The sequence below is a fragment of the Cygnus olor genome, chromosome 33 (genome assembly GCF_009769625.2).
Source record: "Cygnus olor isolate bCygOlo1 chromosome 33, bCygOlo1.pri.v2, whole genome shotgun sequence".
Classification (NCBI taxonomy): Eukaryota; Metazoa; Chordata; class Aves; order Anseriformes; family Anatidae; genus Cygnus; species Cygnus olor.
The window spans coordinates 289,651-312,127 of NC_054090.1; the positions used below are offsets into that span (position 1 = coordinate 289,651).

The window sequence follows — 22,477 nt, forward strand, 5'->3', positions numbered from 1 at the left end:
CGGGGTCAACTTGGATGACAGTTAAGTCATCTGAGATTGACTGGGAATGAAGTTGGAGCAAATCATACCATGCTGGGGTTCAGTTGGGACCATGCTGGGGTCAAGTTGGGCACATCTGGGTCCATATTGTGGGTAGCTGGGACTATGGTGGGGCCAACCGGGAGCAACTGGGACCTACTGGGGGCAACTGAGACCACCGTGGGGTGAATAGGGAGCAACTGGGACCATGGTGGGACCAATGGTAAGCCACTAGGACCTGCTGGGGACAGCTGGGAGCAACTGGGACCATATTGGGGGCCAACTGGATCCATGGTGCGATCAATGGGGAGCCACTAGGACCTGCTGGGGACAGCTGGGAGCAACTGGGACCATACTGGGGGCCAACTGGGAGCATTTGGGACCATGCTGGGGCCACCTGGAACCATTTTGCAGGCACGTGGATCCTTGGTGGGGGCGTCTGGGGTCTACTGGGATCACACTGGAGCCAACTTGGGCCACGTGGGACCACACTGGGATCAAAGGGGAGGGCACCACCCGATGTGACACTGGAGTCAACTGGGAGGGTAATTGGTGCCCACTGGGACCATTTTGTGGCCAACTGGGACCATTAGGGACCATACTGGGGCTTAGTGGGGCCACGCTGGAGCCAACTGGGATCATACTGAGGCCAACTGGGAGCAACTGGGATCCACTGGGAGTCCGCGGGGCCTGGACTGGGGCCCCGGGAGCTGTACCGACTCCGTGAGCCCCCAGCGAACGGAACAGCGCGATTGGAAGGCGGGGGGGGGGGGGATGCAAATTTATGCAAATGAGCCCTCTACGGCTCCCGGTCCGCCGAGCCACCACCGAGACGAGACCTCCGGCGGCGCAGAGCGGCCTGATGGGGGGGAGCGGGCTGCCGGCGGACATGACGTCACGAGGCGCTTCGCGGCGGGAGCTTTGAATCGGGACGCGGCGGCGGCGGTGGCGGCGGGGGTCCCGAGCGTGACGTCACCCCCCCCCCCCCCCCCGCCATGCCGCGCCCCAAGGACCGCGCCCCCCGGCGCCGCGGCGCCCCCCCGGTCTCCCCCCGGCGCTCCCCGAGGCGGCCGCCGGCCCCGGCGCCTTCCCCCCCGCGCCGTGAGTGCGACCCCCGAGCGTCGGTCCCCCCCCCCCAACTCTCCCCCCCCCCCCCCCCCCGGTGTGACACCCCCCGGTCCCCGTCCCCTTTCTCGCAGGGCACCGGCGGTACCGGCCGGGCCAGCTGGCGCTGAAGGAGATCCGCAAGTACCAGAGCACCACCAACCTGCTGCTGCGCCGGCAGCCCTTCTGCCGCGTGGTGAGCGACCCCGAGGACCGGCACCCCCCCCACACCCGGGGACCCCCCCACCTCGGGACCCCCAAACCACCCCCGGACCTCCCCCCCCCCCCCCCCCCCGGCACCGTCCCGGGACCCTCCAAGCGCCCCCGGGACCGCTTCGGGACATCCAATCGCCGCCTGACACTCCCAAATCTTCCCCGGGACCCCCCCCCCCCCCCCCCGGGACCCCCCTCCGGGACCCCCAAACCACCCCCGGGACCGTCCCAGGACCCTCCAAGCGCCCCCGGGACCGCTTCGGGACACCCAATCGCTGCCTGACACCCCCAAATCTTCCCCGGGACCCCCCCCCCCGGGACCCCCAAACCACCCCCGGGACCCTCCCGGGACCCCCAACCCCGCCCGACACTCCCAAATCTTCCCCGGGACCCCCCCCCGGGACCCCCAAACCACCCCCGGGACCCTCCCGGGACCCCCAACCCCGCCCGACACTCCCAAATCTTCCCCGGGACCCCCCCCCCGGGACCCCCAAACCACCCCCGGGACCCTCCCGGGACCCCCAACCCCGCCCGACACTCCCAAATCTTCCCCGGGACCCCCCCCCGGGACCCCCAAACCACCCCCGGGACCCTCCCGGGACCCCCAACCCCGCCCGACACTCCCAAATCTTCCCCGGGACGCCCCCCCCCCGGGACCCCCAAACCACCCCCGGGACCCTCCCGGGACCCCCAACACCGCCCGACACTCCCAAATCTTCCCCGGGACCCCCCCCCCGGGACCCCCAAACCACCCCCGGGACCCTCCCGGGACCCCCAACCTCGCCCGACACCCCCAAATCTTCCCCGGGACCCCCCCCCCCCCCCCGGGACCCCCAAACCACCCCCGGGACCCTCCCGGGACCCCCAACCCCGCCCGACACCCCCAAATCTTCCCCGGGACCCCCCCCCGGGACCCCCAAACCACCCCCGGGACCCTCCCGGGACCCCCAACCCCGCCCGACACTCCCAAATCTTCCTCGGGACCCCCCCCCCCCCCCGCGGGACCCCCAAACCACCCCCGGGACCGTCCCGGGACCCTCCAAGCGCCCCCGGGACCGCTTCGGGACACCCAACCCCCACCCGACACCCCCAAATCTTCCCCGGGACCCCCCCCCCAGGACCCCCAAACCACCCCCGGGACCCTCCCGGGACCCCCAACCCCTGCCTGACACCCCCAAATCTTCCCCGGGACCGCCACCCCCGGGACCCTCGACCCCCCGAGAAACCCCTGGGACCCCCGAACCACCTCCGGGAAGCCCACCGGGACCCCCCCGCCCCCGGGACCCCCAAAATTCCCCTGGGAACCCTCCCAGGAACCCCCAAACCACCCCTGGGACCTTCCCGGGACCACTCTCAAGACCCCGGGACCCCGCCGGGACTCCCAAACCACCATTGGGAACCCCCCCGGGACCCCCAAGTCTTCCCCGGGACCTTCCCTGGGACCCCCAAACCAACCCCGGGACCCCCCCCCGGGACCCCCAAACCACACCTGGGAACCCCAACCATCCCCCCGGGAACCCCCCGACATCCCCAAACCTCCCCTTGGAACCCCCTCGGGACCCCCAAACCACCCCCGGGACCCCCAAATATTCCCCAGGTTCCCCCCAGGAACCCCCAAGCCCCCCACCGGGACCACCCCGACACCCCCAAACCCCCCCCGACACCCCCAAACCACCCCTGGGAACTCTCCTGGGACCTCCAAACCACCCCTGGGACCGCCCCGACACCCCCAAACCTCCTCCGGGACCCCCAAGTCTTCCCCGGGGCCTTCCCTGGGACCCCCAAACTATCCCCGGGAACCCCAAACAACTCCCGGGAACCCCCCCAGGACCCCCAAACCCCCCAGGGAACCTCCCCGGGACCTTCCCGGGACCCCCAAACCTCCCCTGGGACCCCCAAATCTTCCCCAGGACCCCACCCCAGGACCCCTACACCACCCCCGGGACCCCCCCCCCGAGCCCCCCAAACCGATTTCCCAACCCCAGGATCCCCCCCAGGTCCCCCCCCGGACCCTCTGAGTGCCCCCCCCCACCCCCCCGCGTCCTTGTGCCCTCCCCCCATGGTGTGATGCCCCCCCCCCAACGTCCTTGTCACATCCCCGCCCCCCCCCCCCCCCCCAAGTGACGCGGTGGCCTTGTCTGGGACAAGATCCCCCCCCACGTCCTTGTCCCCCCCCCGCCCCGCGTCCTTGTGCCCCCCCCATCCATGGCGCCTCGTGTGACACTGTCCCGTGTGCCCCCCCCCCCACCCCCCCCCCCAAAAAAAATATCCCTGTCCCCGGGGTGTCCCCATGTCCCTGTGCAGTGACACCCCCGTGGCGGTGTCCCCGTCCCTGGGGTGTCCCGGGTCCCCCCTCCATGTCCCCGTGCCCCCAGCCCCCGCGGTGTCCCCATGCCCCCCCCCCCCGTGTCCCCATGCCCCCCCCCCCTCTCTGGTGTCCCCCTGTCCCCAGGTGCGGGAGATCTGCCTGCTCTTCACGCGGGGGGTGGACTACCACTGGCAGGCCATGGCGCTGCTGGCACTGCAGGAGGTGGGGGACAAGGGGGGGGCCCTAGGGGTTTTGAGCCCCCCCCCCCTCCAGCTTTGGGTGCTGGGGGGGGGTGGGGGGCATCTCCTGGGCGTTTTGGGGGTGTCTTTCACTTTGGGGGGGGCAGGGGGGTGACGTTGGGGTGCCTGATGGTTTTTTTGGGGGGGGGGTTCTACTGCTGGGGGGGGGCGTCAGGCACCCAATAGGGTTTGGGGGGGGCTGTAACCCCCCCAATTTGCTCCTTTCCCATGCCTTTGTTTTTTTTTTTTTGGGGGGGGGGGGGGGCTGTGGCTTCTGGGGTGCGTTGAATTTGGGGGGGGGGGGGGGGAGATTTGTACGCCTTGGGTGCGCCCCTAGAGAGTGGGGGGGGGGGGGGAGGACTCTTGCAGGAGGGGGTGTATTGAAGGAGGAAGGGGGTATCCGGGGTGGGGGTGGGGGGGTGATATCGGGGGGGCACCCCTGATATTCCCCCCCCCTCCCCCCCCCCCCCCCAAAAAAAAAAAAAGGCGGCAGAGGCTTTCTTGGTGCGCCTGCTGGAGGACGCCTACCTGTGCTCGCTGCACGCCCACCGCGTCACCCTGTACCCCAAGGACCTGCAGCTGGCCCGGCGCCTGCGGGGGCTGGACGGGGGGGGGATCTGAGTGCCCCCCCCCCCACCTCGTATTTTACCCCCCCCCCCTTCTCTAATAAAGGAACGATCCCCCTTTTTTCACAACCTGCCTCCCCCCCCTCTTCGATTGTTGGTCGGGTCCTGCTCGGGGGCACCTGGGGGGGGGGGGGGGGGGGTGGGGGGGGGGGCACCCGGGTGTGATTTTGGGGGGGGGGGGGGTTGTCCACGGCAGCACCCCCCTGAGAAGGGTTTCGGGGGGGGGGGGGGGGGGGGCAGCAGCCCAAAGTTGGGGGGGGGGGGTATATGAGAGGGAGATCCAAGGGGGGGAGTGTGCCAAGAGGATGTGCCCCCCCCCCCATTCCCCAAATGCTAGAAGGGGGGGGGGCGGAGCTTTTTGTGCCCCCCCCCCCCCCCCCCCCCCAAGGTTCGAGGCTGTTATAGGGGCACTGCAGGCTCCCCCTACCCCCCCCCCCCTCCAAATCCCCAGCATCGCGGGGTGATGGCGGCCACGCTGCTGCTGCTGCTGCTCCTGCTCCTGCTCCTGCTCCTGCTGCTGCTGCTGCTGGCGTTTGGGGGGGCGCGGGAGGGGTCCCCCCGGGGGGGGGCTCTGCACCTGCTGCACCCCCGGGGGGCACTGCACCTGCTCGCCCTTGCCCGCCGCCACGGGCCTGCCCTGCGCATGCGCCTGGGGGGCCACGGTGAGTGGGGGGGGGGGGGAAGGAGGGGGGCACCCCACTATTTTCCCCCCCCCGGAACCCTCCCCCCAGCCCGCCTTGGGACCCTAAAACTGCTCCCCCCCCCCCCTCCCGGCCTCCACCTCCTGGGACCCCCAAATTTTAGCTTGGGGACACCCTGTGTCCCCCCTCCATGCGCCCCACTGTTGGTCCAATGAGACGGGGGGGGGGGTTGCAAGGGACCCCCTTCCCCCCCCCCCCCCCAAATCTCTCCTTGCTCCCCTCAACCCTTTGATTTGGGACCCCCCCCCCGCTTTGTTCCTGGGACAACCCCCCCTTCTATCCCTGCACCCATTTCACCTCCCTGAATTGGGGGTCCCTGACCCTACTGGGAGGGCTGGGACCGCCAAGCCCCCATATCCTGGGACCTCCCTGACCCCCCCGCCCCCCCCGAAGGGGGTCGCATCCATCCAGCCCCCCCCCCCCCCTTTTTTTTTTCCCCCCCTTCTCCTTACCCCCAAGATGTGCTGGTGCTGAGCTCAGTGGGGACCATCCGGGAGGCTCTTGCTCGCCGCTGGGGGGACTTCGCTGGGCGCCCCCCAAGTTACCTGGGTATGGGGGGGGGGGGGGAGGCCATATGGGCTGGGGGGGGGGGTGCAGTGGGTACACCCCCTCCCCAAGTTATGTGGGTACAGGTGGGTTATGGGGGGCTTACAGGGCTGGAGGAATATCCTGTGGGGTTGGGGGTGTGGGGTTGGGGGTGTTATAAGGGCTAGGGGGGATTGTCGGGCACCCCGAAATTCCCTGGGTATTGGGGGGGCCCTGTGGGGGGGCACCTTATGGTACTGGGCGTGTCCCTGTGGGTGGCTGTAGGGTACTCGGGCGGGGGGGCTGTGGGTTCCTCGCAAGGGTGTCTGGGGGGGGTCTCTGTCAGTGTTTGGGGGGTGCTGGGGAGGGTCCTATGGGTGTCTGGTGGGTGTGGGGGGGTCCCTCTGGGTTCCCTGCAAGTGCTGGAGGGTCCCTAGGGGTCCCCAGGGTTGTCTGAGGGGGGGAGGCTGGGGGGTCCTCATGGGTGCCGGAGGGGAAGGAGGAGGGTGCCAGTGGTGATGCAGGTGCGGTGCCGCAGGGGGGCTGGTGTCGCGGGGGGGGCAGGACCTGGCGCTGGGGGACGTGTGCCCAGGGTGGCAGCAGCAGCGGGGGGCGACACGGGGGGCGCTGGCCCGGGCTCAGGGGCGACTCGAGCCCCTCCTGGCGCAGCAGGCGAAGGCGCTCTGCCAGGTGAGCACCCCAAACCTGGGGACCCCCCGCCCCAAAAAAAAGCACCCCAAACCTGGGGATAACCCCCCATCCCCTTCCAGAACTCCAAGCCAACCCTGGGACCCCCAGATTGCACCAGGGTGCCCCCAAATCGCCCCCAAATCACCCCCAGCACCCCATAGCTGATAGGGCAGCAGGGGATCCCTGCTGTAATCCCTTGGGGGCCACCCAATAGCCTTTATGGGACCCATATTGTCCTTTTAGGGCAGCCCTATATCCCAATGGGGTATCCCTTGCACTGCCCCCCCCAGGGAGCCCCAGTGTCCCTTGGGATACCCCTTTGCCATGTAGGTGTCCCTAATATCCTTTTTGGGATCCCTGAATCTCCCTGGGGCACCCCAATACTCCATTTATGCTCCCCAGAACTCCCCTTTATCACCCGTAACCCTGCAGACACCCCAATATCTGACTGTGGGACCTCAATCCTTCCATGATCCCCTCTTCTTTCTCCCTATATCCACTAGCACACCCCAGTATGCCCTGGCACACCCCCCCCTTACCCACTTGGGGCCCCCTATATCTGCTTGGGACACCCCAAAACTCCCTAGGTCCCCCCTATATTACCCCAGAGCACCCCAATACCCCCGTAGGGTCCCCTCCCCTCTATCACCCTTGGGTATCCCAATACCCCCTAGGGCCAGCGGTATACCCCTGGTGACCCCAAAATCTCCTTATGTCACCCCAACAACCCCCTGGGAAGCCCCATGTCCATCCAGGCACTCCTCAGCACCCCCCCCCCCCACCGGTGACCCCCTTTCCCCCCCCCAGGACCTACGTTCTTATGGGGGGGCACCCATCGACGTCTTTGAGGCCTTCGCCTTCCACACCTGCAGCACCATCTGCCTCCTCGTCTTTGGGGACCTGGTAGGGACCCGGGTGTCTGGGTGTCCCTTTGGGGGGATCCAGGTGGCCCTAAGGCATGTGGGGGGGGGGCACCCTTGGGTGGGGGCTGTCTGGGCCCGGGGGCCACCCAGGTGTCTGGGTGCCACTTGAGGGGACCCAGGTGTCACTTGGGGGGGGGGGGGGGAAACAACACACGGGCACCAAGGTGTCTAAGGGGCAGTGGGTCCCCTATGTCCCCAGTGTCCAGGTGCCAACTGGGGGACTCAGGGGGACCCAGGGGTCTATGGGGGTGACCCAAGGCATCTGGGCCCTCGCAGATGCCCCCCGAGGCTGAGGTCCGGGCCTTCACCCGCTGCGTAATGGAGCTGCTGGAGGTGTGGGGCAGGGCCAGCGTCCGGGTGCTCGACCTGCTGCCGCTGCTGCGGGTGAGCCCCACCGCGGGGCCAGGCCCTACAGGGGCCATATGGCTCTGGGGACAGGGTTTCTGGCATCTATGGGGGCCTGGGGGAGGTCTGTGTGGGACTGAGGAAGGGCATGGGAGGGGATGTTATAGGGTCTATATGGGATTTAGGGGTGTTATAGGGTCCAGATGTGGGAGACTATACTGGGGAGGAACTACATTGCCCTGGAGGGGTTGTAGGGTATATATGAAGGTGCGGAGGGGCCTATGTAGGGCCTGGGAGGTGATTATATTCCCTTGGGGAGGATGTATAAGATCTGGGGAGGTGCTGGGGGTGTGGGAGGGTACAGGGTCTATATGGAGCCATCTCCATATATATGGGGTTGAGGGGGTGGTCTGTATGGGGCTTGGGAGGGGCTTAAATGGTCTATAAGACCCTGGGGGAGATGTCATGGGGTCTACACAGGGTTGAGAGAGTCTGTAGGGCTGTGGGGACTGTCTGTGTGACCGGGGTGGGTCTATAGGGTCTGTATGCAGCTGGAAGGGGTTATATAGCCACTGTGGCAGGAAGTGGGGGGCTCTATAGGGTCCTGGGGGCTCTTTGTGGCCCCTGGGGTGCCTATGGGCTCCATACGGTCCCAGGTGCTGCCCAACCCAGGGCTGCGGCGGCTGCTTAGCCTGGTGGAGTGTCGTGACGCCTTCGTGGAGGCCCAGATCCGGCGTCACAAGGTGGGATGGGGACACGGGACTGGGGCAGGGGGAAACCGGTGAGGGGATGCAGGGAGGTGACGCGTGTCCCCCTGCAGGCCTGCGCATCGCCCCCTGGGGACACGGTGCTGGGGGCGCTGCTGGGGGGGGACCCCAGTGTCCGGGGAGGGGCACTGGGCCCTGACCGGCTGCACATGGCCCTGGTTGACCTCTTCATCGGTGGCACTGAGACGACAGCGGCCGCCCTGGCCTGGGCCGTGGCCTTCTTGCTGCACCGCCCTGAGGTGCCACACGCGCGTGTCACAGCGGCGTCTGTGTCCCTGCATGTGTCCCTGGGGGGGTCCTGAGTACTCACCTGTGTCCTGGGCATCTCCTGGGTTCCCCCCACCCTGTACTGCCCTGAGGTGCCACATCCATCCATGTCACATCTGTGTCCATGTCCCCATGCAGGTCCCGGGGGGTGGGGGGGGGTGGGGAGGGTCTTACATACTCACGTCTGTGTCCATTGTCCTGCAAATCCCGTGTCCTCCTCCCCATGGCCATCACTGTTCCCTTGCACCACCCTGCAGTGCCACACGTCACACTCATATCCCCAGGCGGGTCCCAGGTGGGTCTCACATCCCCAGGGTGTTCCCACCCGTGTCCTGGGCATCCCTCGTGTCCCCCACACCATAACCACCACCATCCCTCTGCACTGCCCTGAGGCGCTGCATGCATGCCACGTCCATGTCATGTCTGTGTCCCTGGTCAGGTCCTGGGGAGGGTTCCATGTCCTGGGTGTCCCTGATGACCCCCTCCCATGGCCATCACCACCACCCCTGCACTGTCCCAAGGTGCCACATGCATCGCATCCATGTCACATGCATGAGGGACAGCTGTACATGACATGGCGTGACATGTGTGCTCCCCCCCGCCCCCCCCCCCCCCCCCGCCCCGTCCCCAGGTGCAGGAGCAAGTGCGTGCAGAGCTGTGTCAGGAGCTGGGCCCCACGGGCACCCCCCAGGTGGGGGACATGGGACGCCTGCCCCTGCTCCGCGCCACCATCACCGAGACCCTGCGCCTGCGGCCACCTGCACCCCTGGCCCTGCCCCACTGCACACGCCGCCACACCAGGTACAGCCAGTAGAAACCAGTATGGACCAATATGGGTCTGTACAGACCAGTATTGACTGGTATAGACCAGTATGGGTCAGCAGAGCCCAAAAGGCATCATAAAACCCAGAAGCACCTGGTAGAGCCTGGCAGAGCCCAGCAAGATGTGTCAGGTCCCAGTAATGCCCGGTAGGCTCCAGCAGAGCTCAGTCAGCCCCAGTAGGTCCCAGGAGCACCCAGTATTCCCCAGTAGGTGGCAGCAGATCCCAGAGAACTAGAGCAGAGCCCAGCAGGCCTCATAGGCCTCAATAACGCCCAGAAAGTCCCAGTAAAATCCAGCAGCACCCAGTAGTTACCAAAAAACAAACAAACAAAAGAAACCCTGTAGGCACCAATAAAGCCCAACAGGCCTCAGCAGGTCCCAGTAGAGCCCTGTAGGCACCAGGAGGGCCCAGTAGATCCCAGCAGAGGCCATTAGGACCAGGTATGTCCCAGAGGACCCCCAGTAGAGCTCAGTAGGCCACAGAAATGACCAATAAACCTCACTAGATCTTCACAGAACCCGGTAGAATCATATATATATATATATGTGTGTGTGTGTGTGTGTGTGTATATATATATAATTTTTTTTTTTAAAGAAAAAAAATCAGTTTCACTTAACGCAGGCAGAGGGTGCTATTGAAAAGTGTCAGCGAGTTAAGCAATTTTTTTTTTTAATTAATACTTTGAATAGATCCTTTAGTTACTTTCTTCACCAATACTAAAAGCAACACAGCACTAGATAATAAAATACATTGCACAATAAAAGCCCCATTAAAAGTCTTAGTTAAGCTGAAAAATAAAAGGAAAAATATCTCATTTCACAAGCTGCCAAGGAGGGGAGTTGTGTTTGTAGTACTCATGCATATTGGCCTGCAAATCCTAGGACGATATTAACTGCCAGGTCCACTTCACTTCAGCATGAGAGAGAGCTATAGAAGTTGACTTGCTGCCCCAGATGAGTTGTTCACTTGCTTTTGCCCCCAAATTTGGTGGTGGTTATACTGAAGGTAGACTGGACCTTCTGGGACAGGGAGCTAGATAGTGTCTTGGACAGCTGCTGTTCCAGAGTAGTGAGTGGTCCAAGCATGCTCACTTTAATATCTGGTGTCTGTGGCGTGGAGTAGGCATTGGTGTTCTCAATTACATGTGCTGGGGTCAATGTTTTCTTGCTCTACCAGCATCAGCTGGCTCCAGTGCTCAATGTGCAGCAGCAGAAGCCGCTCCACTACCTTGGGCTGCTGCTTAGTGTCCTGCAGTAGTGTCATGGCGATAGGCCCCAGCAGTTCCCAGAACAGGCCCAAGAACAGCCCAGTAAGCCCCAATAGGGTCCAGTAGGCCCAGTTAGCCACAGTAGGCCCAGTCAGCCCCAGAGAAGCCAAGAAGGCCCCTGCAGAACCTCAGTAGGGCTCAGAAGGCCCTAGTACAGCCCAGAAAACCTCAGAACAACCCAGTTAGCCTCAGCAGGCCTTAAGAGGACCTACTTCAGCAGGGCTGCTTCATAAGGTGTTAGTAGGCCATCCCCATACAGTGGTATAGGTTTAGGGAAGAGTGGCTGGAAAGTTTGCCAGCAGAAAAGGACCTCGGGATGCTGGCCAGGAGACAGCTTAACATGAATTAGCGGTGTACCCAGGTGGCCAAGAAGGCCAGCAGCATCCTGGCTTGTATCAGAAGTAGTGTAGCCAACAGGACTAGGGAAGTGATCGTCTCTCTGTACTCAGCTCTGGTGGGACTGCACCTTGAGTACTGTGTTCAGTTTTGTGCCCCTCACTACAGGAAGGATATTGAGTTGCTCGAGCATGTGTAGAGAAGGGCAACGAGGCTGGTGAAAGGACTAGAAAACGAGGCTTATGAGGAGTGGCTGAGGGACCTGGGTTGTTTAGCCTGGAGAAAAGAAGGAGGCTGAGGGGTGACCTCGTTGCTCTCTCCAACTACACAAAAGGAGTTTGTAGTGAAGAGAGTGTAGACCTCTTTTCTTAGATGACAAAGTGATGAGACAAAGGAAAGTGGCCTCAAGTTGTGTCAGGGGAGGTTTAGATGGGATGGCAGGAAGAATTTTTTCATGTAAAACGTGGTTAAGCATTGGAACAGGCTGCCCAGGAATAAGTGGAGTTGCCATCCCTGAGTTATTTATTGTGGGTGTGTTGCTTAGGGACGTGGTTGAGCGGTGGACTTGGTAGTGTTAGATGGATGTTTGCACTTGGTGATCTTCACGGTCTTTTCCAACCTCAATGATTCTACGAATTGGGACAACATTGGAGACAACTGGGGTAAGCCAGGACTATGTTGGGGGCCAACTGAAAGTGTCTGGGACCAAGTTTGGGGCAACTGGGGTCAACTGGGAATTAGCTGGGAGAACATAAGACTGTGCTGGGGCCAACTGGGAGTAACTGGGACCTGCTGAGGGCAGAGGGGAACAACTTAGACCATACTGGGGACAACTGAGAGGTTACCAAGGTGGGTCTCAGGAGCACCCAGCAAGCCCCAGTAGCATCTAGTAGAGCCCAGGAGTGCCCCAGTAGTTTCCATCAGAGGCAGGTAGGCCCCATCAGAACCAAGTGGAGTCCCAGTGCTCCAAGGAGTCTCCAGTAAAGCTCAACTGTCTCTACAGATCCCCAAAGACTCGGGTAGAGCCCAGAGCCCCCAGGAGATCCCAGTAAGTTACAGTAGGTCCCACTGGATCCCAACAGGCCCCACTAGGTCACGGTATTGCACATTCGGCCTCAGTAGGTCCAGTATCACCCACTGGAGCCACAGTAGATCTCAGCAGGCCTCAGTACAGTCCAGTAAATCGCAGCAGAGCCCTGGAGATCCCCAGTAAGGCTCAGTAGGCACTAGTAGAGCCCCATAGGCCCCAGAAAATCCCAGTAGGCATCAGTACAGCCTAGAAAAGACCAGTAGGAAGCAGTAAAGCCCCCAGTAGAGCCCAGTGGTAGGCTGTAGTAACCCAGTAGAGCCCAGCAGGACCCAGAAAAGCCCAAGCAGGGCTCAGTAGTAGCAAATCCCAGTACAGCCTTGTAGACCCCAGTAGAGCCCAGTAGGCCGCAGTATAGACCAGGAGAACTCCAGTAGCGCTCAGTAAAGCCCAATGGTCCCAGTAGGTGGCAGTAGAGGGACTATGTAGACTCCAGTCTGTCCCAGTCCATCCCAGCAGCACCTTGTCCTGTCGTAGTGTTGGGGGTGTCCCTGTGCCAGCTGGCTCCATCGTCATCCCCAACCTCTTCGCTGCCCACCACGACCCTGAGACCTGGCATCGTCCTGACGAATTCCTGCCAGGTACGTGTTGACCCTGGGGTTCCCTGGACATTTGGGCCTGTCCTGGACACCTGGGTCCCTTCTCCAGATGCTCAGGTCCCCTGAGCCCCCAGGGATGGGTCCCCTCCCTGCTTGCCAGGGTCCCTGACACTGTTGGGGTGATCACCAGCCTGGACATCTGTGTCCCTGGCCCTCATGGTGGGTTCCCTCCCCAAATGGCTATGTCCCTGACCTCCTCCCCCCCCCATTTTCCCCCTCCAGAGCGGTTCCTGGAGCCAGGGGCACCCTGGCGAGCGCTGGTACCTTTCGGCTGTGGAGCCCGATCCTGCCTGGGTGAGGCATTGGCACGAGCTGAGCTCTTTGTTTTCCTGGGCCACATCCTGCATCACTTCCGCCTGGAGCCACCGGTGCCTGGGGCCCTGCCCAAGCTGGGTGTGACAGCTGGCACTGTCCTGCGCTGCCCCCCATTCTGTGTGCGCCTTGTGCCCTGCCAGCCCCCCACCCCCTGAGCCCCGATGCCTGGGGACACATGGAAGCCTGGGCTCGCTTGCTGGTTGCTCGCAGCTTTTATTGACCCCATAAAGGCTTCATCACCACTGCCCCAGGCAGCCCTGCCTCCTCTCTGGGTGCTCTCAGTCATGCTGTGGCCGCAGCTTCATCTCCGTGAAGGGGATGGAGAACTCGAAACCTTTCCAGGGAAACCAGTTGATGCCCTGGGGAGAGTGAGGAGGGGCCCTGTCAGGACTTGTCTGCATACTACAGGGGCCCTACAGATCCATATAGGGCCTGTAGGCACCATACTGAAGCCCTGAAGAACCCACTCCCCTGCCCCAGGCCCTATCACTCCTATAAAGCCCCATGCCCACATAGGGGAGATCTGGAGCTGGGGCGGGAGGGGTCCTGTATGGTGTCTTGCACCCTGTAGAAGGCCTATAGGATCTCAGAGGGGTGCATGACCATATGGCCCCCATAGCCCCCCAGAGAGTTCCTGGCCCTCATTGTTCCCCATAGGGCACCAATCCCTATAGGTGTGAAATCTCCTGCTGCCACTCCCCAGGCCCTCTAGGTCCCCATAGGTACCTGCTGCTGTGGGCAGTGCCATATGGATCTTGTGCCCCATACACAAGCCATGGGGCTCCCCCACCCCATAGCCCCTATCGAACCTCCTGGGGTCATTTTAATCCCATTGCAGGCTGCCTTGTGGCCTCCATAACCTTCCTCATGGCCCCTGTAAATCTCTGTATGGTCTGTATTGACCTCCATATTTACCCTCTATGGCTCCTATAGCCACCCACGGCCCCTATAGACCCCATCAAGTCCTCTTTTGCTGTTGTTGTAGTGCCCATAGACCCCCTTTATGGCCCCTATACACCCTTCCCATGACCCCTACAGCCCCCCAACGTGCCTGATGGTCGTAGGGGGTACCATAGCGCCCATTGAGGTTGGCGTAGTGGCAGTTGCGGTACCACCAGGCCCCTGTGTAGGCGACAGCACAGGGCCGGGGGCGGCGCCGGGGGTCACGGTCCCGTGTTGAGAAGGGGCTGCCAGCGTGGTAGGACATTGCGTCCCCTGCAGGACCCACATTAGCACTCTGGAGACTCCAGCACCCCCAGGCCCCCAGAAAGAGAGCTCTCCAGAACACCCTCAATAGGTCAGAGAACCACAAGATGTTCCCTAAGACACCCCCCCCACCCACCCCCAGGATAGGTCACAGCCCCCCAGGGACCTCTGTGTTCCATATCAGGGAGCACCATATGGGCCAAAGACTCTCAAGACCTCTTAGGGGCTCCCCAGGACCACCCCATGGGCTAGTGATCTGCAATAGGTCCCAGAGCCCCCCCACCCATGAGTCATGGACTCCCAAAACCACTCCAAGCTCCCCTCCAGGACTGCCTCTCATTGGCAAAAGGACCTCCCCCCTCCTCCCCCCACCAAGGCCTCCTCTAGGTACCCTCCCATGGGTCAAGAGACCTTCAATAGCCCCCAGACAACACTCTCCCAGGAATCCTCTATGGCCTGCGAATGCTCAAGACCTCCCCACAAGTGCTGCCACTATATGGGCAAAGGGCAGCTTCCCCCAAACCACTGTGCCCCCCACCCCCCATAAACCATCACTATTCAGGGACCCCACCCTCCCCCCCCCCCAAGACTTCCCCTAAGGACACCCATGGGCTAAAGGACTCCTCCAAGACCTTCTGTAGGGAACACCCATGGGCCAAGGCACCCCCAAGACCCCCACAGGGATCCCCAGAACCCTCCCCATGGGCCAACAGCCCTCCCCTAGGGCCCTCCCAATGCCCCAGGGGACCCCCCAATACCCCCCAATACCCTCGGCCCCTTCATGGGCCAGGAACCCCCCGCACCGGCGGTGCCGCTATAGGCGCCGAGGTGGAGGCGGTAGTGCTCCTCAGGGCCAGCGATGGCGAAGTCACGGTAGTGGGCGAAGGCGGCGTCCAGCGGCGTCCGTAGGTCCACCCGCAGCTCCGTGGGGCCAGCCGCCGTCAGCGCATGCAGCGCCTCATTCCCTGTACCCAGATGCCTTGGGGCCTTCAGCCACTGCAGCCCACCCAGGGCCACCCAGCCACCTGGGTCCCTCCCCTGGAGACCCACCTGGGGCCACCTAGACACCTGGGTGTCCCTCTGGGGTCCCCTTGGGTGCCTTTGTCCCCCCACCAGAACCCTGGGTCCCCCCACATGCAGGGGTCCTCACCAAGCCAGAACTCCTGGGAGACATTGCCAAAGCCGTGGGCGTACTCTTCCCATCCCCGCCAGAAATCAGTGGCCCCATTCATGCGTCGCTGGAACACCTGGGAGTGGAGAGTCAAAGGAACCCCCCCCCCGCCCACCCTCACCTCCCATTACCTCCCCCTGAACCCCCAGCTCCTTCCATTGCCCCTCATGGTCTTCCCCAGTGCACCCTGAGACTACCTAGGCTCCCTCGGACCCTTGTTGCTCCCCAAGACTCCCCATTGCACCCCCAGATCTGCCACAGACCCACAATATGGTCCCCCATTATCCCTCCCCAATTCTCCCACTGCCCCCCATAGAAACATCAAGAAGACCACAATAATGCCGCTCAGTGACCCCCAACTCGCCCCCAAGTGCACCCCCAGGGACCCCCATTGACCTCAGTCCCCCCACACACAGTGCACCCCATAGTCCCACCAATTGCTCTCTAAAGACCATCTATAGTACACCCCCCCTGCCCCCAGTTACCCCTTCAGATCTGTCAGGACACCCCTTGTCCCCCAAACCTCTCTACTGCCCCTAGAGAACACCCACAGACCCCTAAATGCCCTTCAGTGTGCTTCTTGGACCCCCTGGGACCACAGATACCCCCACTACCCCTCATAGAACCCCATCACTGCCCTCCCAGTGACCCCCATTATCCCCCAGGCCCCTCAATGCCCCTCACTGAACCTCCCAGACCCCCCAGTTCCCTATAGTGACCCCAGTTGCCCCACGGGCCCTTGCCATTACCCCCCAGGTTTGCCAGGGACCCCCCCATTGCTTACAAGCTCCCCCCTACTGCATCCCACAGAACCTCCGTACATACTCCAAATTCCCCCAATTGCACCCTCAAGGCCATACCTATTGCCCCCCAGAGCCCTGCACAATGTCCTCCATAGAACCCACCAGACACCCCCAATGCCCCCCCAGCGACCCCATTTGCCCCCCATTACCTCTCCAAATTTGTCAGGGAACCCACTGGGATGCCCCTGGCCTCATTACCTCCCTAGATCCTGCTATTGCTCCCCACAGAATGTCCCCTGACACCCCCAATGCCCCCTACTGCCCCCCTGCCCGCACCAGCCAGCCACCGCCATCGGTCTCCATGTCGCAGAAGACACGCAGGGGCCGCTGTCGGTCACCCCCGAGGAAGATGAGGGCCTCGCGTGAAGGCCTTGGTCCATTGAGCTGCTCCTCAATGCAGTCCCGGGGGTATGGATGGAGTAGGGGCGCTGGGGGACAGGGTGCAAATGTGGGGACCAGGTGTCCCCACCCAAGGGGCTTAGGCACCTAGGTGCCCACTCCCCACCCAAGAAATCAGGAATCTGTGTGCCCCCCTATCTAGGGACCCAGTCTCAAGGTGTTCCCCTCCCACCCCACAGCCAAGACATCCAAATATCTGGATACCTCCAGAAACCCCCACCCCAGAACCCAGGCATCTGGGTGCCCTCTGTGTCGAGGGACCCAAGTGTGTCCACCTGCAAGGCATCCAGGTACATGGGGATCCCCCTGGCCCCAGCAACCCACCCAAGGACTCAGGCATCTGGGTACACCCCACCCCCAAGGGACCCACGTGCCCAGCTCACGGGTGTCGAAGGTGGCCTCGAGGGGCACGGGGGCCGGCTCCAGCCCCTGACTCTGCAACTGCACCCAGTAGTGGCCCATGGGCTCCAGGCCCCACAGCTCCTTCGATGTTGCCTCTGGGGGCAGCTGCTGCGTCTGTTTGTGTGGGGAAGGGTTATTGGGGGAGGCAGGGGGCTTCTAGGGTCCATAGAGGCATTATAGGGGCTGCCGGGGGGGGTCTTTTAGGTATCCAGGGAGCATAGGGTGGGCCTGGAAGGTGTACTGGAGTGCTGTAAAGGAGTATTGGGGACCACAAGGAATATTGGGGTGAATAGGGGTGCACTGGGGAGGTACCAGTAGGGTTCCCAGGGTGTTACTGGTGTGCCTGGTGTGTGTGGGGGGTGCTCTTGGGTTCCCCAGGGTGGTATAAGGGTCCCCCGTGAGGTTATTTGGGTTTCCAGTGGATACTGGAGTCTCACAAGAATTACTGGGGTCTCCAGAGGGGTGAATGGGGACCTCAGGGGGTTCTCGGAGGTTCCATGGGGCTATGGGGGTTGCCAGGGGGGCACTGGGGTCCTCAGGAGTGTTGTGTGGGTCCCCAGGGGGATTTCTGGGGTCACAACCAAGTTGTAGGTGACCCCAGGGGCCTACTGGGAAGGATCCCAGAGGCATACTGGGCACCTAATGTGTTGGGGGGGATGAGGAGCTACTGGGGTGCCCAGATTGTTGTTGGGGTCCCCAGGGGCCAACTGGGATGCTCCAAGGATGTAACCTGTGTTCCTCAGTGTGGTGTAAGGGTCCCCAAGGAGGTTATTTGGGTTCTCAGCGGGGTACTGGGGTTCCACAGGATTACTGGGGTACCCCATGTGGTGTTGAGGGCTCCAGGAAAGCTCACAGGGTTGGGAAGTTTTGGGGTGTTTGGGGAAATTACCTGCAGGGGGCCACCGGGGGGGCCGTAGACAAGGATGTAGCCATCAGGGGGGACTTGGGGGGGTGCCCAGTGCAGACGAGCACTGCGGGGCCACAGGGACCCCACCCACAGGGTCCCTGGGGCACCTGCACAAGAGATGGTGACCACTGAGGCCCACACCCTCCCCCCAGCTCCCCCGTAGACCTTCCCACTGACTCTCCCCACAGACACCCTTTGGACTCCCCCAAAGGTCACCACACCACCCTCTCACCACCATAGCTCCCACTGACCCCAAAGACACCCCCATGGTCTCCACCCCAAAGACCCCCTGTAGTATCCCAGTGACACCCATCCACAGTACCCCCCACACAGAGTACCTCAGGGAGCATCCAGGGACTCCTCAGGAGCCCCAGCCATCCCCTATAGCTTCCCAGGGACTCTCCATCCACCCAGTCACCGTATGTCCATCTCTTCACCACCCATCCATCCATGCTGTCACTCCTTCAGTCAACTGCCCACTCAGTCCTATGTCCTTCTGTCTATCTACACATTTCTCTGTCCATTCCAATATGCATAGATCAGTTTGCCTCACCATCCATCCATCCTTCCTTCCATCCCTCGCTCCCTACCTCCCTGCTTCCCTCCTTCCCTCTCTCCATTTTCCCCTCAGCCATCCATCTTTTCATGCACCTTTTACCATCCATCATTTCCTGAAACCACCCTTCCACTGAACTTTGCCTCCATGGCTCCAATTCATTTATTCTACCAGCAAAACACAAATCCAACCAGCTATCTGCCTGTACATGCTTCAGTCGATCCTTTCACAAAAAAAATGGGCTCATCACACTATCCATCCCATAAGGAGCCACAGTCTGAACCAACCATTCAACAACTTGTCCATCCGTTTGTCCGCCCATCCATCCATCCAATCAAATAATTAAAGAGCCATCCATTCATCCTACATCCATCCATACACCCAACCACCCATCCATTGTTTCGACTAATATCCATCCATCCACCCATCCATCCAAACAAGTAAACATCCATCCCTCCATCTTCCACACGTCCCTCCATCTTCCAAATGTCCACCCCTAGCTCTCCAAATCTCTCTTTGCTCTTGCCTGAAACCATCCCTCAATCAGTCACCCAATGAGCAGAAAAACTTGTTCCCATTGCTCATGAGGCGATGATCCAGCCAACCATCCAATGATCCATCCATCCAAAAAGTCCCCCAAACTGCCAGTCATACAAGCAACCAACTTTCATCCATCCATTCCTCTCTCCAAACTGGCACACACCCATCCCATTTGGCCTTTCCCAAACACCTGCCACACCCACTCAGTGCTGAAAGGTGACAAGAAAAGGGCCCACAGCCACTCTCACCTGTGACAGCATCAGTGGAGATGGGGCCCAGACGTTTCTGCCCCCACATCCCATACAGGTTGAACTTGTAGCGGCGGGATGGTGACAGCCCTGGCACGGTCACTGTGCGGGAATCTCCATCCACGGGCAGCACCTGTGGCTGGCCTTGTGCATCCTTGTACTGTATTGTGAAGGAGTCAAAGGTACCCTCGGGGACGCTCCATTCCAGCTGGACTGAGTCAGGAGTGATGTGGGAGGCCGTAAGCTCGCCAAGACGGGGCTGGGATGGTGGTTCCTCCTCTGTTGGAGATGGGGCTGCAATATGGAGAGCACAACGCAGGGCATAAACATTCCCCCATACAACTATCCATCTGTTCAACAACCAACCAAACATTCATCTAACCGTCTATCTGTCCCCTGTGCAAACAGTTGTCTGTCCGTCCATCCATCATCCTCTACTCCCGCCAAACTTACATGCTCCCAGCCTTCATACATTCCCCAGTCAGCACCAAAAATTTCCCGATTTTCATTAAGACCCAAGTGACCAGGACAGGTCCTCGGAAGGCTCCTGACACAGTCCAAACTCACAGCCCACAAAAGGTCATGTACATGGCGTGCAGCAGCCCTCACCTGTGACAGCATCAATGGAGATAGGGCCCAGACGTTTCTGCCCCCACATCCCATATATGATGAATGTATAGCGTTGGGATGGCGACAGCCTGGGCACAGTCACTGTATGGGACCCACCGTCCACAGGCAGCACCTGCAGTTGGTCTTGTGTGTCCCTGTACTGCACCACGAAGGAGTCAAAGGTGCCCTCGGGGACACTCCATTCCAGCTGGACAGAGTCAGGGGTGATGTGAGAGGCCGTGAGGTCACCCAGGCGTGGCTCGGATGCTGGTTCCTTTTCTAGTTCATCCACAGCTGCAACACAGAGGGCACAATGCCGCCTATAAATATACCCCAGTCTGTTCTTCCATCCATCCATCCATCCATCCATCCATCCATCCATCCATCCACCCACCCACCCACCCACCCACCATTGCATATTCCCATCCCTCCAACCCTCCATCCTGTTCAGCAACCAGGAGATGTTCCCATTTTCCAGAAGGCCCAAGGGGCTCAGGACAGATCCTGTCCTGGTTCAAGCCCCGATCCAAACCCAGGGCTTGCAAGGGACACAGATACAGCATGCAGCTGGTCTCACCTGTGACAGCATCAGTGGAGATGGGGCCCAGACGTTTCTGCCCCCACATCCCATACAGGTTGAACTTGTAATGGTGGGATGGTGACAGCCCTGGCACGGTCACTGTGCGGGAAGCACCGTCCACAGGCAGCACCTGCAGCTGGCCTTGTGCATCCTTGTACTGCACTTTGAAGGAGTCAAATTTCCCGTCAGGGACGCTCCATTCCAGCTGGACTGAGTCACGGGTAACATGGGAAGCTGTGAGTTCACCCAGGTATGGCTGGGATGGTGGTTCCACTTCTGACTTGACTAGTGCTGCAAAAGAGAGGGCACGATGCAGGGTAGAAACATCCCCTAGTTCATCCATCCATCTATTTCTCTCTCTATTAGTTGGCATACCCAACCTTCCTTCCATCCATCCATCCCTACACCTTTGTACTCATTATACTGTGTCTAGCTGTGATTGAGTGAGTTCACCTTTCCCAGAGCAGGACATGTAGTGCTGTGCTCTGCACTTGCAGGTAGAACAGCAATGATGTTACACCAATGTTTTGTCTATTGTTGAGCAGTGCTGGCACAGCGTCACGACTCTCTTCAACCCCTGTCAAAGCCAGTAGGCCAGAGCGTGTAAAAGGTGCAGAGGGGACATTGCCAGGGCAGCTGACCTAAAATGGCCAAAGGGATATTCCATACCATATGATGTCACACTCCAGAATAAAAGCTGGGAAAGGGGAAGGGGAGGATCTTGTTATGAAGAGGTATGTCCTCCCAAACAACTGCCATGCGTATAGAGGCCCTGCTTCCCAAAATGTGGTCAAATATCACTTGCTACTATGAAGTAGAGAATAATTGTTTTAAACTTTTGCTTCCATGTGACATTTGCTTATTTTTTTTTAAATTTTCCTTTAATTAAACTGCTCCTTACCTCAACCCCCGAGCCTTTTTTCATCATATCTTATGTCCTTGCTCTTTTCAGGAGTGGGAGTGAGCTTATTAAGCCACCACACTCATCTGTCTGTCCAGCTATTCATCCAGATAATCATCTCATCATCAGGGACCTTCACCAACCAAATCCAGTGATCTAGACTTTCATTTAATGCTTTGCTCACCCCTATCTTCACCTACTTTGAAGTGTTTCATACTCCTTAATCCAATCATCCACTTAACCAGCTCTCCATCCATCCATCCGTCTGTCTGTCCATCCATCTGTCCGTCCATCCATCCATCCAATTGCCCTTTTTTCCTGATTCCATTTCCCATTTATCACCCCTTTATTTCATCCATCTGTCCAACTTTTCACCCATGAAGCCATTGATGCACTCTGACACCCACAACAAAACATCCTTCCAAAAATCCATACTACCAAACTTCCTGCCACTTAATTGTTGATCCCGCCAATAAACACTATCTCCATATCGATGACTTTACTTGCCCCCATCCTACCATCCATCCAACCATTCACCAGGAACCACCAAAGAGATGCACCCATTTCCCAGAAGGGCCAAGGACCCTGAATGGATGTGGTCCCCACTTCTGACCTGCTCTAAAACCAAGGCATGCAAGGGATGCATAAGTGGCATGCATCAAAACATACCTGTGACAGCATCAGTGGAGATGGGGCCCAGACGTTTCCGCCCCCACATCCCATACAGGTTGAACTTGTAGCGGCGGGATGGTGACAGCCCTGGCACGGTCACTGTGCGGGAATCTCCATCCACACGTAGTGCGTGCGGCTGGCCTTGCACATCCCTGTACTGCAGTGTGAAAGAGTCAAAGGTACCCTCGGGGACACTCCACTCCAGCTGAACAGAGCTGGGAGTGACGTGGGAGACCGTGAGCTCGCCCAGGCGTGGCTGGGATGGTGGTTCCTCCTCCGTCTTGACTGCAGCTGCAACAGACAGGGCACAAGGCACTACATAAACATCT

General features: G+C 60.7%; 4 protein-coding genes across 55 annotated transcripts in view; 2 read left to right on the top strand and 2 right to left on the bottom strand.

The window, feature by feature from the left end:
- The window catches only part of LOC121062617 (butyrophilin subfamily 1 member A1-like), a 225,427-nt gene that overhangs the window by 68,090 nt on the left and 134,860 nt on the right, over positions 1–22,477 (bottom strand). The gene's annotated exons all lie outside the window — the stretch shown is intronic.
- Positions 1,014–4,594, top strand: CENPA (centromere protein A). 2 transcript variants are annotated; one of them, XM_040542845.1, is made up of 4 exons: positions 1,014–1,119; positions 1,218–1,318; positions 3,788–3,865; positions 4,369–4,591. In XM_040542845.1, the coding sequence occupies exons 1-4, from the start codon at positions 1,014–1,016 to the stop codon at positions 4,501–4,503; spliced, it is 420 nt and encodes a 139-aa protein (XP_040398779.1). In that variant the 3' UTR covers positions 4,504–4,591. The 2 variants fall into 2 exon arrangements, with proteins under 2 accessions (XP_040398779.1, XP_040398780.1); XM_040542846.1 differs by lacking the exon at positions 3,788–3,865 and having other exon boundaries at positions 4,369–4,594.
- Positions 4,972–13,415, top strand: LOC121062654 (steroid 21-hydroxylase). Its single transcript, XM_040542833.1, has 10 exons — positions 4,972–5,170; positions 5,669–5,758; positions 6,273–6,424; positions 7,232–7,327; positions 7,624–7,731; positions 8,349–8,435; positions 8,513–8,698; positions 9,358–9,527; positions 12,718–12,821; positions 13,062–13,415. Exons 1-10 carry the CDS (start codon positions 4,972–4,974, stop codon positions 13,307–13,309), a joined length of 1,440 nt encoding a protein of 479 aa, XP_040398767.1. The 3' UTR covers positions 13,310–13,415.
- The window catches only part of TNXB (tenascin XB), a 41,252-nt gene continuing 32,126 nt past the window's right edge, over positions 13,352–22,477 (bottom strand). For 45 of the 50 annotated variants that reach the window (XM_040542645.1, XM_040542671.1, XM_040542652.1 and 42 more), the window contains 11 exons: positions 22,146–22,439; positions 20,573–20,866; positions 19,996–20,289; positions 19,387–19,680; positions 18,025–18,149; positions 17,117–17,249; positions 16,611–16,762; positions 15,511–15,607; positions 15,164–15,325; positions 14,206–14,369; positions 13,352–13,513 (listed from right to left, as the gene is read on the bottom strand). In XM_040542645.1, coding sequence (XP_040398579.1) covers positions 13,433–13,513; positions 14,206–14,369; positions 15,164–15,325; positions 15,511–15,607; positions 16,611–16,762; positions 17,117–17,249; positions 18,025–18,149; positions 19,387–19,680; positions 19,996–20,289; positions 20,573–20,866; positions 22,146–22,439 — 2,090 coding nt within the window. In that variant the 3' untranslated portion in view covers positions 13,352–13,432. The remainder of the gene's footprint in view (positions 13,514–14,205; positions 14,370–15,163; positions 15,326–15,510; positions 15,608–16,610; positions 16,763–17,116; positions 17,250–18,024; positions 18,150–19,386; positions 19,681–19,995; positions 20,290–20,572; positions 20,867–22,145; positions 22,440–22,477) is intronic. The other 5 variants (XM_040542690.1, XM_040542646.1, XM_040542672.1 and 2 more) reach the window with 4 other exon arrangements.

Bases quoted from the DNA above. Each gene is read 5' to 3' on its own strand.
- CENPA (XM_040542845.1), top strand. From the start codon at position 1,014: ATGCCGCGCCCCAAGGACCGCGCCCCCCGGCGCCGCGGCGCCCCCCCG. The intron at 1,319-3,787 runs GTGAGCGACCCC...CCCTGTCCCCAG, and splicing joins GGCAGCCCTTCTGCCGCGTG to GTGCGGGAGATCTGCCTGCT. The intron at 3,866-4,368 runs GTGGGGGACAAG...AAAAAAAAAAAG, and splicing joins CGCTGCTGGCACTGCAGGAG to GCGGCAGAGGCTTTCTTGGT.
- LOC121062654 (XM_040542833.1), top strand. From the start codon at position 4,972: ATGGCGGCCACGCTGCTGCTGCTGCTGCTCCTGCTCCTGCTCCTGCTC. The intron at 8,436-8,512 runs GTGGGATGGGGA...GTCCCCCTGCAG, and splicing joins CCCAGATCCGGCGTCACAAG to GCCTGCGCATCGCCCCCTGG. The intron at 9,528-12,717 runs GTACAGCCAGTA...GTCCTGTCGTAG, and splicing joins TGCACACGCCGCCACACCAG to TGTTGGGGGTGTCCCTGTGC.